The sequence below is a fragment of the Pseudochaenichthys georgianus genome, chromosome 10 (assembly GCF_902827115.2).
Source record: "Pseudochaenichthys georgianus chromosome 10, fPseGeo1.2, whole genome shotgun sequence".
Classification (NCBI taxonomy): Eukaryota; Metazoa; Chordata; class Actinopteri; order Perciformes; family Channichthyidae; genus Pseudochaenichthys; species Pseudochaenichthys georgianus.
This window is the reverse complement of record NC_047512.1, coordinates 32,462,285-32,479,118: the sequence shown is the minus strand read 5'-3', so window position 1 is coordinate 32,479,118 and position 16,834 is coordinate 32,462,285. Positions and strand designations below refer to the sequence as shown.

Below are 16,834 nucleotides of genomic sequence, written 5' to 3'. Positions count from 1 at the left end.
GGAGTCGTGGTGGAGTCACGCATTCTGGTGAGATCAGGTTGTATTAATGAGTCTTGACAGGCAGAGGAATAAGCAGTAAACGAAAGTGAAAGTGTTGGAAGGTGAATGACGGGGCAGGGGAGAGGCATAAGAAGGACAGAGAGCAAAATAATATCTCTCACTTCTGGATCATCGCAAACACACTAAGGTGAGTCCCTTCATATATTCATTTATCTTAGTTTTACTTTTTATGGAGTTAGACTAAATGTACCTACTAGATGTATTTGTTCCCCTCTTGTGAACACTGGCACCATCACTGACAGAGATCAGTTATGTGTTTTTGGTTACAAAAAGGGACCTAACTGCTTTATATAAAACTGGTCTGTAATCTGTGGACAGTGCATTCAGCACTTTCACCATCCTGCCATCATTGCAATGTGGTTTCACTTGAAAGCCCTTTTTAGAGATTGAATTGTGTGGGAGAGAAACTTGGTAAGAAAACAAACATCTTGAATATACTCAGATTAAAAGTTATGCAAATTGTAAAATTACTTCTGATATATCAAGCTTTTTCAGGTGATAAACACACTAAAATATAGAAACACTGCAAATCAGATTAAATGTACACTTTCAAAATATCAATACATCCTCCTAGAAATGATAACCCCACACTTTTAGCTTGATTTGTTATATTTATTGAGTATAGTTAACATATTCTTGTATGGTTAGACACTGGCTCTTACAGCATGTGAAAGTTAATGATGTCTTTCTAGGTTGTAGAAGCTGAATCAATCAATCAATCAATGTTTATTTATATAGCCCAATATCACAAATGTTACATTTGTCTCAGTGGTCTTCACAGTGTGTACAGAATATCAGTATGACAATACGACACCCTCTGTCCTTAGACCCTCACATCGTACAAGGAAAAACTTCCAAAGAAAACCCAGTTTAAAGGGAAAAATGGGAGAAACCTCAGGGAGAGCAACAGAGGAGGGATCCCTCTCCCAGGACGGACAGACGTGCAATAGATGCCGTGTGTAAATTGAAAAGATAATACATTTGCAACATAGGTAGTCCAAATGTTTGGAAATGCATGTGTGTATAATAGGAAGATGAATCCACGAGGATATCCATCCAGGACCTATGATCCAGGACCACAGCCACGACTCAAGATCCAGCGCTCGCGATCCAGGACACAGGACCGCAGGATCATCCATGACTCCGGATCCCAGCGTATATAGACACCAAAAAGAAAGACATTTGGGGAAGCTGGGTTAATCGGAACATGAGTGTACACGGGTATAGACAGAGAGAAGGAAGAAGTAAGATGTCCCCCGACAAACTAAGCCTATATCAGCAAAACTAGGGGCTGAATCTAATCAGCCCTAACTATAAGCTTTATCAAAAAGGAAGGTCTTAAGCGCACTCTTAAAAACGGATAGGGTGTCTGCCGCCCGAACACAAACTGGAAGCTGATTCCACAAATGTGGAGCTTGATAAGAAAAGGCTCTGGCTCCCATTGTACTTTTAAAGATTCTAGGAACAACCAACAACCCTGCATTCTTGGAACGCAATGCCCTAGTAGGACAGTAGGGTATAATGAGTTCTTTAAGGTAAGATGGCGCCTGCCCATTAAGGGCTTTGTAGGCGAGAAGAAGAATTTTAAATTCTATCCTGTGTTCTATAGGGAGCCAGTGTAAGGCAGCCAGAACAGGAGTAATGTGGTCCCTTTTCCTAACTCTGGTTAGTACACGAGCCGCAGCATTTTGAATCAGCTGAAGCGACTTGATTGACTTCTTGGTACTCCCTGATAATAAAGAGTTACAATAATCCAGCCTAGAAGTAACAAATGCATGGACTAGTTTCTCTGCATCGTTTTGAGGCAAGATATGCCTGATTTTTGCAATGTTACGTAGATGGAAGTAGGCGGTCCTTGAAATTGATTTTATGTGGGCGTTAAAGGATAAATCCTGATCAAATATAACACCAAGATTCCTTACAGTCTCACTGGAGGCCAAATTAATGCCATCCATAGTTAGTATGTCTTTAGATAATTTGTTTCGTAGATTCTTCGGGCCAAGTACAATAACTTCAGTTTTGGTCGTGTTTAACATCAAAAAGTTTAAGGTCATCCACGTTTTTAAGTCCTTAAGGCAGTCTTGAATTTTATTTAGATGATTAATTTCATCAGGCTTGATTGATAAATATAGTTGAGTATCATCCGCATAACAATGAAAGTTTACAGAATGATTCCTTATAATATTGCCTAACGGAAGCATATATAATGTGAACAAAATAGGTCCGAGCACTGAGCCCTGTGGCACTCCATGGCTAACTTTGGTTTGCGTGGAAGATTCATCGTTAACACGTACAAACTGAGAGCGTTCAGATAGATAGGACCTAAACCAGCCTAAAGCAGTTCCCTGTATGCCAACTAAGTGCTCTAGTCTTTGCAATAGGATATCATGGTCGATAGTATCAAATGCAGCACTAAGATCGAGCAAAACAAGAATAGAGACAAGTCCCTTGTCTGAGGCTATTAGAATATCATTTGTGACTTTAACCAGAGCTGTCTCTGTGCTATGATGTGTTCTAAAGCCAGACTGAAAATCTTCAAATAAATCATTGTTTTTTAAGTAATCACACAACTGTTTTGCGACCGCTTTCTCAAGAATTTTTGAGAGGAACGGAAGATTAGAAATAGGTCTATAGTTGGCTAAAACCTCTGGATCGAGGTTGTGCTTTTTAAGAAGCGGTTTTATCACTGCTACTTTGAATGATTGTGGAACATAGCCTGATAATAAAGACATATTCATAATATTTAATAAAGAAGTGCTAATTAATGGAAAAACTTCCTTCAACAGCTTAGTTGGAATTGGGTCTAACATACACGTTGATGGTTTAGAAGAGAGAATCATTGAATGTAATTGTTCAAGGTTAATGGCTGAAAAGCATTCTAGTTTACTATCTAGTGTAATATTAGAACTTACGATTTCGGGAGCTGTTGATAACACTATACTGGTCGAAGGCAAGAGGTCATTAATTTTGTTTCTAAGAGTAACAATTTTATCGTTAAAAAAGCACATAAAATCATTACTACTGAGTGCTAAGGGAATAGAAGGCTCAATCGAGCTGTGGCTCTCTGTCAGCCTGGCTACAGTGCTGAAAAGAAATCTTGCATTATTCTTATTCTCATCTATTAATGAAGAGTAGTAGGCTGCTCTCGCTTTACGCAGTGCTTTCTTATATTCATTGAGAGTAATATGCCAAATTAAACGAGATTCTTCAAGTTTAGTGGAACGCCATATCCTTTCAAGTTGTCTAGACTTTTGCTTTATTTTGCGGGTTTCGGCATTATGCCATGGAGCTAATCTATGTTGTTTTATTTTCTTCTTTTTCAAAGGAGCAACATAATCTAATTTTATTCGCAGCGCATCTATAGCACTATCAACAACATGATCAATTTGGGGTGGTGTACATTTTGTATAAGTTTCCTCCCCTACATGCAGACATGCTATCGAGTTAAGTATTGGTTGAATCTCTTCCTTAAATGTGGCTATAGCACTAACAGATAGGTTTCTGCTGCAAGAGCTTTTGACTAATGCTTTGTAGTCTAGTAACAGTACTTCAAAAGTTACTAAGAAATGGTCGGATAAAGCAGGATTATGCGGTTCGACTAATAGTTGCTCAATTTCAATACCATAAATCAGAACAAGGTCGAGAGTGTGATTATAACAGTGGGTTGGTTTATTTACACTCTGACAGAAACCAACAGAATCTAATATAGAGTTAAATGCAACAGTAAGGCTATTTTTATCATCGTCAACATGAATATTAAAGTCACCTACGATAATTACTTTGTCTGTTTTAAGAACCAAAGTTGATAAAAACTCAGAGAATTCTGATAAGAATTCTGAATAAGGACCTGGTGCACGATACACTGTAACAAATAAGATTGGCTGCAAAGTTTTCCAGGTCGGATGCGTAAGACTAAAAACGAGGCTTTCAAAAGAGGTATAATTACATTTTGGTTTAGTATTGATAAGTAAACTTGAGTCAAAGATTGCTGCAACTCCACCTCCTCGGCCCGTGCCTCGAGCAATATGAGTGTTGACATGGCTGGGTGGAGTGGCCTCATTTATGCTGACATATTCTTCATGTCTCAACCAAGTTTCAGTGAGACAGCATATATCAATATTATAATCTGATATTAAATCATTTACCAATATTGCTTTAGATGCTAGAGATCTTATGTTTAAGAGACCACATTTAATCTTCCTGTTTTGTTGCACTGTAGTAGTTGTTACATTTACTTTTATTAGGTTATTATGTATGACACCTCTATTAGGTTTTACATTAAATTGTCCTTGGGCAGACACACACACCGCTAATATTGGGTATTTTATTGGGTTCGGGATTCCTATGGGTGACTGCCTAGGAGAGAGCGCAGAGAAGCGTGTAAGACTGCGACTCTGCCTCCTGGTCTCAACTCCAGTTTGTCATGGATTACGTCCACAAAGCCCTGAAATGTTTGCCGAAATGAGATCTGCACCTTTCAAAGTAGGGTGAATGCCGTCTCTCTTAATCAGACCAGGTTTTCCCCAGAAGGCTGTCCAATTATTTACGAAGCCCACATTGTTTGCTGGGCACCACCAAGACAACCAGCGCTGAAATGATGACATGCGGCTATACATGTCATCATTGATCAGATTGGGGAGGGGACCAGAGAAGATTACGGTGTCCGACATTGTTTTAGCATAACTACACACCGACTCCACATTAAGTTTTGTGCATTCTGATTGGCGTAAACGAACATCATTACCACCGACGTGAATAACAATCCTACTGTATTTACGTTTATCTTTAGCCAGCAGTTTAAGATGCGCCTCAACGTCGCCCGCTCTGGCCCCCGGAATGCATGTGACTGTGGAGGCTTCGGTCTCTAAATTCACGTGTCTCATAATAGAGCTACCAATAACCAGAGTTGGCTTCTCAGCGGGTGTCTCGCTGAGTGGGGAATATCTGTTAGATACGTGAACGGGTTGGTGGGGACCTGCGGGTTTCGCGTTATGCCCCTTCTGAACAGTCACCCAGCCTCCCTGCTGCTCGGGAGTTGCCGGGGGACGGCTAAGAGGAGCTACATTTTGCCGGTCCGCACATGCTAACATGGGCTTTACTTTAACTGAGTTACTTTCTAAGATGCGGAGCCGGGCTTCTATGGCTATGATTCCCGCCTCCAACCTAACAACTATACTACATTTAACACATGTATCCTTACCAGTAAGGGAGGCCGGGAAGTAACCAAACATGAGACAGGAAGAGCAGGAAATAGCACCAGAAGGTGGGGAAAGAGCCATGGCTAGCTATCAAGCTAAAGTAGCTACCGTTAGCAAACCCGAAAAGAGTGTAGGCAACTGTGGAGTTACAGTCGCTAAGAGAAGGAGAGTTGTGAGTGCTTAAGCTGTAGTAACGTGTGATTACAACGTCAGGCAGTTGCCGTGATCAAGAGTTTTAAAACGATCGATTAAGTTTAAGTTAATAAGCTATCAGCAACAGAACAGGCACACGGGATACCCGGAGATGAAAACAACAACAACCGGAAGTTGCAACGTGCTCACCGCAATAGGTTCCTCCTTCCGCTCACTGAAGCTAATAGGTGTAAGGTGTTGAATGGTGGTTGTCAGGTGAAATATTTGTATGTCCAAAAATGTAAACGGCCCTATTATGCTCATTTAATTTTCAGGTTCATATGGTATTCTGTGCCTCTTCTGTGACATGTTTACATGCAGACTGAGCCTTTATTTAATTGCCACTGCTCATGGACACACACAAATCACACACAAATCCATACCAATAAACAGACCAGATGGTGGAATGGAATGTTTTTAAGGAGCCATATTATACTAATTTTCATTTTCATATTTTGTGCCCCTACTGTGACTTGTTTAGATGCTTTAATGTTCAGTAAGGTGTTTATTTTTCTCATACTGCCTGTGCTCAGTCTGTAGGGACCTCTACTTAGAACTGAAGGGTGGCCGGTGGTTATGGTTACAATCTGCAATGGTAGATTAAGCATTTTTTTACAAGCATAATAGTGCCCCTTTAAGTTGAAAGGAAACTTCACAACAACAGCCATACCTGTCACTAAACTGCCACAGTTTGGATTTATTGAACCGTTTTCTGAGTGTACTGTACTGGCTCTACACACTGAAAGTAGATACTTCTGTTTGTATTGGAGCGCTCCCTGACACTTTAGTCCCCTGACAGATGCAGAGCCTCCAGGATCAGGACGATCTCATCCCGAGGCCTCGGGGGAGTTTACCTAAGATGTGTGCTGCGGTGCTGTCTGCCATGACAATAGGAGGCGTCCTGTTTCTGTCTCCTGAAAGGTTGTTTGGATGGGTTGCTATGGTGATACTCATCCTGACCCTTGGCCCTCTGCTGCATGGGCTCTGTCTGCTGGCAGAAGAAATACTCTACCACTCAAATACCAGGTGAGAGTAATAAGTTGTTATTAAGCACATTTCCGCAAGTGAAATAAAAAATAAAAATGAAAACATAAAAATAAATCCTGTCAATATAACAAACCTTCTTGACAATAATGACATGTCATGTCAATATAACAAGGTACTTTGTCAAAAAGCATAAGATAGAGTTAAAAATGGCTTATCAAAGTTTCACATTTAATAATTTTCTTGTCATTTTAAATCATTATTTTGAAATAGGTCAAAACATCATTTTGAGATACACAATGATTATTTTAAAAGGTTACTCATCATTACAGGATTTCTTTTTAAATTACATTGGCGGAAATGGGCTTCCAAAGGTTTGTGTGTGATACAAGGAGTTTGTGTAAGATTTCTTTATATTTTGAAATAGGACCTCAGTATCCTCTGTTTTTTACAGGCACCGAGGCCGAGGGTGGAGCCATGTGCTGCCGGCCTGTGGTCTGTGGGGGAAGACCCTGCTGGCTGCAGGGCTGGCAGGCCTTCTGCTCCACCTGGTCAGACATCCTCTTCCGCACCAAGGCCAGAGCTGGGAACTTGTACTTCTTGCCTCCAGCCTTTACCCCCTGCTGAAAAGCCTGGGAGTCCTGGTGAGGTCCACACCCAACAACACCGTCTTTGTATTTCTGTCTGCACTACAAAATAAGAAGACACAATAGTTGTGTTCTCCTTTTTCACAGTTTATCACCAAAAATGGTTCTCAGCATTCACTTACTGAGCATACTGAGCTTCATTGTCAAGTCACGTCACTTATCAATACACACAGTGATGTTGCTCTGCTGTGAGTTTAAAACGGCCTTCCTGTTTATTTGCATCCACTGTGGAGATGGACATTTTAAATTACCTTACTGACTGAAGTTGTTGTGCAGTTCAGTTCAAAGAAAAGAGGTACAAAAATCAAACAAATTGTAATTCAGTATATCGTAAAAAAAACGTCATGGTACAGTATGTCATAACAATTGTGTTAAAAAGTCAAATGATTGTATTCCGTAAAATTAACATTAACAAATCATTAAGAAAATCGAACTTTAGTATTTCATTAAAAACTCGTCAAAAGTCACAACATGGTATGACATAAAGAAATCAATGTATTGTATTTCTTTAAAAAAGTCATTGTTAAGTATAAAATTAGTCCTTAGGTAAAACATTTTAGAATGTCTTGAAAAGACTATAGTGGAAGATAGTGTATACATGTTACATGCTAGACACAAACACTTCAGCTAACAACATGCTAGCTAGTCAGCTAACACCGCCACGTTAAGTTGACTAGCATGTCAGCAGCACTGGCAAAATAAAGCTCATGGCATAAGTTTATAATAACTTTCATATGATATCAGATAGGGAAATAAGTCAAATGTTATACTACTGTTAAAGAGAACTCTATACTTGTCTTAATAAATACATATAAAAGCACGCTCCATGCACATTACACAATAATCCTGATTATTTTGATGATTTATTTTTATCAGACAATGTATCATTCATTTGTGAGCATATTATATTCGAACAGTTTAGAGCACCCTGATCCAAAATATGCCTTCATCAGCAAGAATGACCATGGCACTGTCCTTAAATAATTGTTGTATAATTTCAAACAAAGCTCAGTGTTTCCTCGGAGGCCTCGGATAAAAACTAGTAGCATTATGGATCCAAATCCAGCTCAAGTTTGGGTGTAGCTGGTATTTCCTCTAAAATTACATCTAAGAACGATGTTCTCACACAGGAAAGGGCGGCATGGGTGCAGGGATGCCCTTTTCCTTGTTGTGACATGCCTCTGGATAATTTTCCATGTTGTGTTCAGGGTCCGTCAGAGGTGGAGGTGTCAGCCCTCTGCGAGGGGAGGAAGATGAACGTGGCCCACGGCCTGGCGTGGTCCTTCTACATTGGATACCTGCGCCTGGTGCTGCCACGTCAGTTACTTCAAAACACACATCTCCCTATATTTTAGATTACACACCATCATTGAATACTAGCTGGTGGGCTTATCTTGTACAATACAAGTATACCATGTATTGGAATCATTGAATACACATTATATTAAAACAACTGCTGAGCTGGTATGTCAAACAGCATGACTAGTGTAGGTTTAATGAACAATACAGAGATTCTTCTTCTGTGGTGTGGATCCAACATTGCAAACTGAAGCTATGTGGTGAGGATCTTATTGTTTTCTGAATTATATTATTATTCATTTTTGACATGACTCTCAAGTTTTATTGTACATTTTTGGTTTATTTCCACCCAATCTTCCTCTCCTTTCCAGCTCTGTAACTATTCTTTTTTTTTTTTACTTAAATTGGTCCACGTTCATAGTTGTGCATGCTAATGCGCCATCAAATTACAATCTTTAGTGATTGCTGAAATGTATTCTGTGTCCCTTTTTGGCACTTGACATTGCATCCTTGTGATTCTGTGTGTTTCTGTCGGTTAGGTTTGGATGACTCCATCACAGCATTTTGTGCCACCAAGACCAGCAGCTTGGGTCGTGGCTCCAGGAAGCTCATCATCCTCATACCTCTCAACGCTAACATTTCTCACAAACTGAATGAAGAAGACGACAGGATCCTTTACTGTGACAACCTCCCCAACAATGAGATAGACAGGGCTGGAGTCCGAGGGCGGGTCTACAAGCACAGCGTCTACAGTGTATTTGATGAACATAAAAAGGTAGGCGGGGCTAAAACACAGAGTTACAGATTGATAGTAAGAGGCAGGGTTGGGAGGGTTACTCTAAACATGTATTCTTTTACAATTATTACATACGTAACCTAATCTCAGTATCACAATATCAAAGTAATGTAATCTGATTACTTTCCGATACTTTGGATTATGTCAGTTTCAATTACAAAGTAAATGAATACAAGAGAAAATAACTATCGATTAGAATAGATTTTTTTAAAGTTTATTTTGTAAGACAACAAAACAATGTAACCTTATAAAAGTTGAAACACGTATGTATTAAACATGTTATCTTAAATGATGGGATAAGCCTATAATAAACAAGCCTTTTATGCATTCCGAAATCCCGTTACATGTAATCCGTTTCTCCCCAAACCTGGAAAAAATAAATAGTAAATAATAGGAAAATGTCAGAAAAAAAAGTTAACAAGTATAACATATTAAAAAAGGAAAAATGTTTATATTTTTAAAAAGTGTAAATCCAAAATATCTGAAAATACGACATAGCATATGTTGAAAAATGCATATATTGTCAGTGCATCCTGGTACTAAACAGACAAACATTGTAGCTTCAGCAAGAGAGAACCTCATGGTGGCACTTTATATAATTTTCACAGACTTTACTTCAAAAGACTTTGCAATCTTTTTTGGAATTGACAATCCTTTTTCGGTTTTTCAGGGCCCAATTTCAAACAGGATCTAAAAATATTATGTCTCGCCTATAGCTAGCGTACACATTTGGAAATCCACAGGAAGGGCCGGAGGGACTGTGCCTCTCTGTAATAGCTGCATGCCATCCATCCAATCAATCTCTGACATAATTTTAATACAGTATGTTGAATTGCAAACTGGTGAAGGTGAAAAGACAATCAATAATCTGTAGCAGATTATCTTCAGAAATGTCTCTCAGGTGCACAGCGCACCATTAAATAAGGTAATAAGAGAAGCTGCAGTTTGAAGCTGCTCGTGCTGTAACTCATCTCAGTGTCTGTCTCCTTATTGCCAGTGAGAGTTGAAAGACTTGGTGTGCTGACATTTTCTCCTTTGATCACATTTGTAAAGACTGCACAGCTAAAATGCGACAGAGAGAGAGAGAGAGTGAAGTGACAGTCTCGAGGCGCTGCTTCTGTATATTTTCTTCAATATTTCATGATAGCACGTCAATGTGCTCCATATTCAATATGTTTGATGTAGCAAATCTAACAGTGATTGTACTCAACACCACTTCTGTAGTTCAGTGGAGGCAGAGGATGTTTGGGATGCAGTCTGACTTTCATGTGAGACCAGTAATAGCCTCAGATTATATCAAACTCATCACCAGAGTGATGTTTTACAGCTGCAGTTATCACGCAGAATAAGTCAATTATCAATTATTTATTATACAGTACTGTCGTTACTTTATACTTATACTATATGTTTTACTTATTTTACTAAATATATATGATAACCATCGTAAAATATTAACCTTTTGCATAAAAAACTTCTAATCTTATGATTTAGGGATGAAACTAAAAGTTGTTTATTTAAAGGGTCCCTATTATGCTAATTTCAGGGTTCATATTTTTTTTTGCCTCTACTGTGACATGTTTCCATGCTTTAATGTTCAAAAAGCTCTTTATTTTTCTCGTACTGCCTGTCCTGCAGCACCTCTTCTCACCCTCTGTCAGAAACCAGAGCCCAGTCTGCTCTGATTGGTTAGCTGGCCAGCTCTGTTGTGAGTGGTCAACCGCTTAGAGATGTCCCGCCCCTTAGCCTATCACGTACATTGTGTTACCGCGCTTGCTATTAGAATCACGAGTGTTATGAAGTGATATCACTATGTTGCGGAGAACAAAGGAGTCTAATCGAGGTGTTTCAGACAGTGAGGAAGTCTGTGGGAGAGAAACACAAGGGCCCCTTTAATGACCATTTTGAATAGACCAACTCGTGTCCCTTTTCATTTTTAATTAATACTGAATAACTTTTCAAACACTTTGATATACAAAAAATATAAACACTCAACCTAGTACAGTACATTCCCTCCAGCATGTTCCTCCTCCTTAGCACAACGTGAGTACCACCTGCTGGTTAAACCTGATAAAATACAGTGATGACTCCCTTTGATAAAGCACAGTAAAAGCACCATCAACATGTAAAACTTAATCATCAAACACATCCAGTGCCACAGGTCCACAAGCTTTTAAAGGACCTTTTCTATCAATCTATTGTGTCTGTTTTGTCCATATGTGTGTGTATACAGGCCCATGAGTGTGTGTTGGAGTATGCCACGCCCCTGCTGACGCTGCACAGCATGTCCCAGGAGAGCAGCGCGGGGTTCGGGGAGCCGGAGCGCAGACAGCAGGTGCTGCTCTTCTTCAGGACGCTGCAGGACATCCTGGAGAACTCGCTGGAGTGCCGCAACCACTACAAGCTCATCCTGCTCAACGGTAGGAACACCAGCCGTGTGTGTGTGTGTGTGTGTGTGTGTGTGTGTGTGTGTGTGTGTGTGTGTGTGTGTGTGTGTGTGTGTGTGTGTGTGTGTGTGTGTGTGTGTGTGTGTGTGTGTGTGTGTGTGTGTGTGTGTGTGTGTGTGTGTGTGTGTGTGTGTGTGTGTGTGTGTGTGTGTGTGTGTGTGTGTGTGTGTGGGGGGGGGGGGGGTGTGTGTGTGTGATGATCTGCTTCCAAACAAGGTTTGACAATCAGGATTTTTGAATGATTTGGCAATGTTGATAAAGAATAAGGTAAGGAATAGAATATCATTCCATTCCATTTACTTGTATATAGACTCTTCTTGCACTATTTATATTTCATTTGTATTTACTTGCACATCTCCAAACATTCTCTTGCACTATTGTATCTGTTTAATGTGTTCTATATCCTATCTGTTGCACTGTTGGAAGAGCCTGACCTAAGTTTTCATTGCCATATCTACACTGTAGCTTTTGTGCTAATGACAATAAAGCCTTGAAACTTGAATAAAAACTAAAGACAGGATGCTCACACTAACAAAAACATCACACGTTATTCTTCCTCTACCTCTAGATGAGCACGAGGAAGACCCCCACTCCCTGTCCAAAGCTATCCTCAGAAACTTACAGCAGCAGGAGAAAGAGGAGTACTGCCTCACCCCGTCTCCTCAGCAGGAGATGGTGAATCCGTTCCTGAGCCAATCGAGTTCCCGAGCAAGTGCTCCACCCATCAAAGGTGACTGGCACCACCCTGATCCAATAAGCAGAGAGCCCACGCTCATGTTCAGTCTGGACCCACCTCATACTCTAAAGCATCCTGAGGAGAACAATCACGACTATCCAGAGACATAATAACACACACACACACACACACACACACACACACACACACACACACACACACACACACACACACACACACACACACACACACACACACACACACACACACACACACACACACACACACACACACACACACACACACACACACACACACACACACACACACACACACACAGTATGCTGATGTGACAAGTTTGTGAGGCTGTCAAGCAAGCTATCCGGAGAGGTAACCAAACACAAAGCAAAAGGTAACAGCTGTTTTGTATCACAAGGCTCTGTGCATCAATAGCATCATGATCTCATCTCAACAGTGACCAAACACATGTAAAACTACACAAATAGCATTGATGCTATGCCCGCCTGTCGCCAATAAAGGCCCTCCAGCAACCATGAAGCATTATGATACTTGACCTCATATGGCGTTTTAAAACATATGTTGAGGCTATTGTTATAAAACATTACCAAAACGTGAGTGCATCTAAACAGTTACACATTTCATTTTTATTTATTCCATTCATGGTATGCAAAACTTAATTTATAATAATTGTTAACAAAACATGTTTCTGTAAACACACCATTGACCGAAAAGGAGCAGGGAGAAGAAAATAATCTTATCTGACCTGCCCCTTTCTAAAAAAACTAAATAAATAGAAATAGATGGTCTGTCCTTCATATTTCTTTTTCACAGCCAAACATAACTGTACCTTAGGATCATAAGAGAAACACAAAAAATACTTATTTCCCACTTGACAGTTAGCGGAAAGAAACAAAACACCACATGTACAAGGAAAAGAAAAATGTAAAGTGCAACACCCTCTTCTGATTCCTAATGCATAATAATAATAATGAGACCTGCAAATAAAGAACAGATCAGAGACATCAACATTATTTACCAATGCAGGACCAGAGTACATCGACGTATTCACATTCTGCTTCATAGTCCCATTTTTCTTAATGTATACAATTTCTTTAACTATAAAATACATCTACAATTCTTTAGATCTTTCTATTGAGAATTCCACAATTTTACACCAACTACCGAAATACACATTTGCTTTAGATTAGTCCTTGCATAAGGATGCTTCAAATTAAATGTGCTTCTGTGGTCTTCCTTGTCTGATCTATAAACAAACAACTGTTGTAAATATACTGGTAACATTCTGCTTGTTGCCCTGAGCATTACTGATAATGTCCGCCGCTCAGCTGTCTCTGTGAGTTTCAGGAGTCCTGCCAGTTGGTGTGTTCTCTTGAGTCAGCTTTAGTCATTATTCTTACTGCGCTTTTCTGTAATATTGAATGGCTTTATGTTGCTCATATACGTGTTGCCCCAAACTTCTATACAATAAATAGAAAATGGCAAAATGAATGTAATCTAGCAAATACTTTGCCTTTTTTAGAACAGAAATGTGAGTGCATCTAAACAGTTACACATTGAACCTGAACACAGAAATCTGTAATTGTGATATTCATTCAGCATCTGACCTTCCTGCAAAGTACATTTCTCTCTAGGAAATTAACAAATATCATGATTAGTAGCTAATAAATTCAATCTTGCAAACCAGCTTCTTTCTTTCATGTTAACTTGTCTCACACACCTTGTGCAGTGTAATTCTTTTTGCTTAATTCAATCAATTCTAAATACCGTGCTTCATGTGCGGAAATCGTTATCAAAGCGCTTAATATTGCAGTGGTTGCTCAGAAAAGTACAATGGTAACCGTCTGTTTGTTTGGTTATTTGTGTGTTTCAATGCGATTAGGAAATTCTTTTTTTTTTTACTTTTAATTTGTATTTATCTTGAAGTGTTGGATATTGGCTGGATACTCTCAGACGTGAAAAATGCGAAACAAAATATCAACACAATAAAATCGGAGCTTAAGTAATACAGTGTTTAAAGTCAGGACATATTAGAGAAAATATATGATTATTTTGTTATCACCTCACCGTCAGTTATCCTAAACAATGGAACAAACAACAACAAAAAGAGGGAGTTCCTCTCCCTCTGGAGGGAACTTTGGGATTGTAGCCTTTGCTGCACAGAAACGTCTATAACACACGACAGGAGAGGGAAGACCCCAGAAGCATAATGGGGCCTCTTTAAATCTCAAATATACATTTTTCTAACCTTTTTTTACCTCACAACAGACACACATTCATAAACATAACAATAGCCATAATAAGTTTGCACAGGTAGCTCCACAGGTAAAAACGGAGACATTATTTAAAAAAGCAGACAGGTATGAGGGGGCAAGGCAGTCAATCAACCAACGTTTATTTATACAGCCCAATATCACACGTTACATTTGTCTCAGGGGACTTAACACTTTGTAAAGAATATTAATACGACACACTCTGTCCTTAGACCCTCACATCGGTCAAGGACAGACATGCGATGGATGTTGTGTGTGAATTCAAACGATAATACATTTACAACATAGGTAGTCCAAATGCTTGAAAATGCATGTGTCTACAAATAACAAGATAAAGATGGATCCAGGTGGATGTCAACAATGGTCTGGGTGCCATCAAAGAAGTAGTAAGGTGATTCAGTATGTCATAGCGCTTCTAAAAAGGGAAATATTTACAATCACAACCATTTAAAGTCAACAATAAACATCACACGTATATCTTTTTTTTCATTTATTTTTAAATTAATTTTATGCTGGGAACCAGGAGACCTGGAGGAAACCCATACATCAGCACAAGCAGAACAAAGCGAAGAATATTTGACTTAAAAGGTGTTTTGGGGTTAATGTGATTTGATAGAGTCAGTGGCGTCGGCGTCCGGGGCACATTCAAGCTCGGCTCTGCTCAAACGTTAAGTCAAACGAGAGATTATTTCTTATAACGCCATTCTCACTCGCTGAACAAATCTGAGCCTCTTTGGTAATCCTGGCCGCGTTTCGTCGACATCGCCCCGATCAGTAGGTGTGATGGTGGCTGCAGCACCATAAGGTGTGGCCTTGTTGTGTGTTGTGTCAATATTGGACTTCTCTAGATTGGAATTATCAGCAATGAAAGTTATGGGATCCTCTTTCTGTGATCTTTTCCCACAAGATTTGATAGGAGGATCCTGACAGAAACTATCTGGCGGTCAGTGGCGCCAGCAGGGGGGGGGGCCAGGGGGGGCCATGGCCACCCTGATATATTTGTTGGCCCCCCCACCACACACACCGCCTCGCCAGACACGTATGTGTAGTAGTTTGTCTGATATTTAACAACAAATACACAGCCAGCGAGTCGCTTGATTTGAGCTTCCGACGCTCATACTGCAGCCCCTCCCTCTCCCTCTGCTACCATGGTAACACTATGATACACAGCGCACCACTCTGATACTCGCGTGCACCACTCTGAGATTCGCACAGACAGCAGCAGGTTGCAGCAAAACGTTTCTTTCTACTGACTTGACACAAATCCACCAGACCTCTAGAAGGTAAGTCATATACGTTCGTTGCCTGTTAAGCCCCACAACACTTTAGGCTTTAGTGCAGGGGTGGGGAACCTCCGGCCCCCCGGGCCCCCCCGGCCCTCGAGGTAATTTATAAACATACGCAAAAAAGAAAAAAATTAAAGAAATCTAGACCGCAAAAAAAATAAACAAGCGAGTACCTGTTTTTCCTGGCCAAGGTCAGGGTCCTTGAACACATCACGAGCCTAACGTGTCATCACGTGGTATATGTCTCGTCTGACAGGGATGCAGTTTTGACGGAGAGCACCAGAACGCCGCTCCGCCACTTCCACAAATTGCAGTACCCATAAGGAGCTGTATACATGCTGCAGTTTTTGCGTGGCTGTGTCTTTTGTTGTAAGCCCAGTGGCGATCTGTTCATCTGTCATACAGTCAATAACTTTGTTGTTATTGGCATCTAGTTAGCTAGCTATGCTAACGAATATAATACGCTTTTTCTACAACCAGTGAGGTAAAGGCACATCTTTATATGATCATTATAGTTATAAAAAATAAGAGAATAAAGTAAGGTATATATAGGTATAAAATACTATATGACAGTAAAAAAAAGTTGTTATTAAGAATAGTTTGAAAGGGGAGTGATTTGTAAAATATCCATAAAGAAAAAGAAAATCTGTTTTGTTTCATATGGGTGTTGAGAGATGTATCCATAGATCTCTTAATGTTGCTCTCAAAGTGCACCAGATTGATACTTTTAACTTCAACATTTAAAAAAAAATCTTCCCGGGGGAGAACACTCCCCTAGAGGAGGTTAGCCCCCCCCCACACTTAAATCATGTTCACATGGATAGGAAACTAAATACATTTGAACACATCTTGTGTCCATATCTTTCTGTTTTGGTGGTCATGCCAAAACCGTGCACGTGCATGCATCATCATGGTAAAATATCTGGATTAAGAGGTTGCT

General features: G+C 39.9%; 1 protein-coding gene across 1 annotated transcript; it reads left to right on the top strand.

Moving 5' to 3' along the window:
• The first annotated feature begins 3 nt into the window (after nucleotides 1–3).
• On the top strand, nucleotides 4–14,021 carry sting1 (stimulator of interferon response cGAMP interactor 1). The gene is made up of 7 exons (XM_034093182.2): nucleotides 4–187; nucleotides 6,250–6,476; nucleotides 6,889–7,078; nucleotides 8,290–8,398; nucleotides 8,920–9,155; nucleotides 11,407–11,593; nucleotides 12,189–14,021. Exons 2-7 carry the CDS (start codon nucleotides 6,250–6,252, stop codon nucleotides 12,464–12,466), a joined length of 1,227 nt encoding a protein of 408 aa, XP_033949073.1. The 5' UTR covers nucleotides 4–187; the 3' UTR covers nucleotides 12,467–14,021.
• Nucleotides 14,022–16,834: the final 2,813 nt, after the last annotated feature.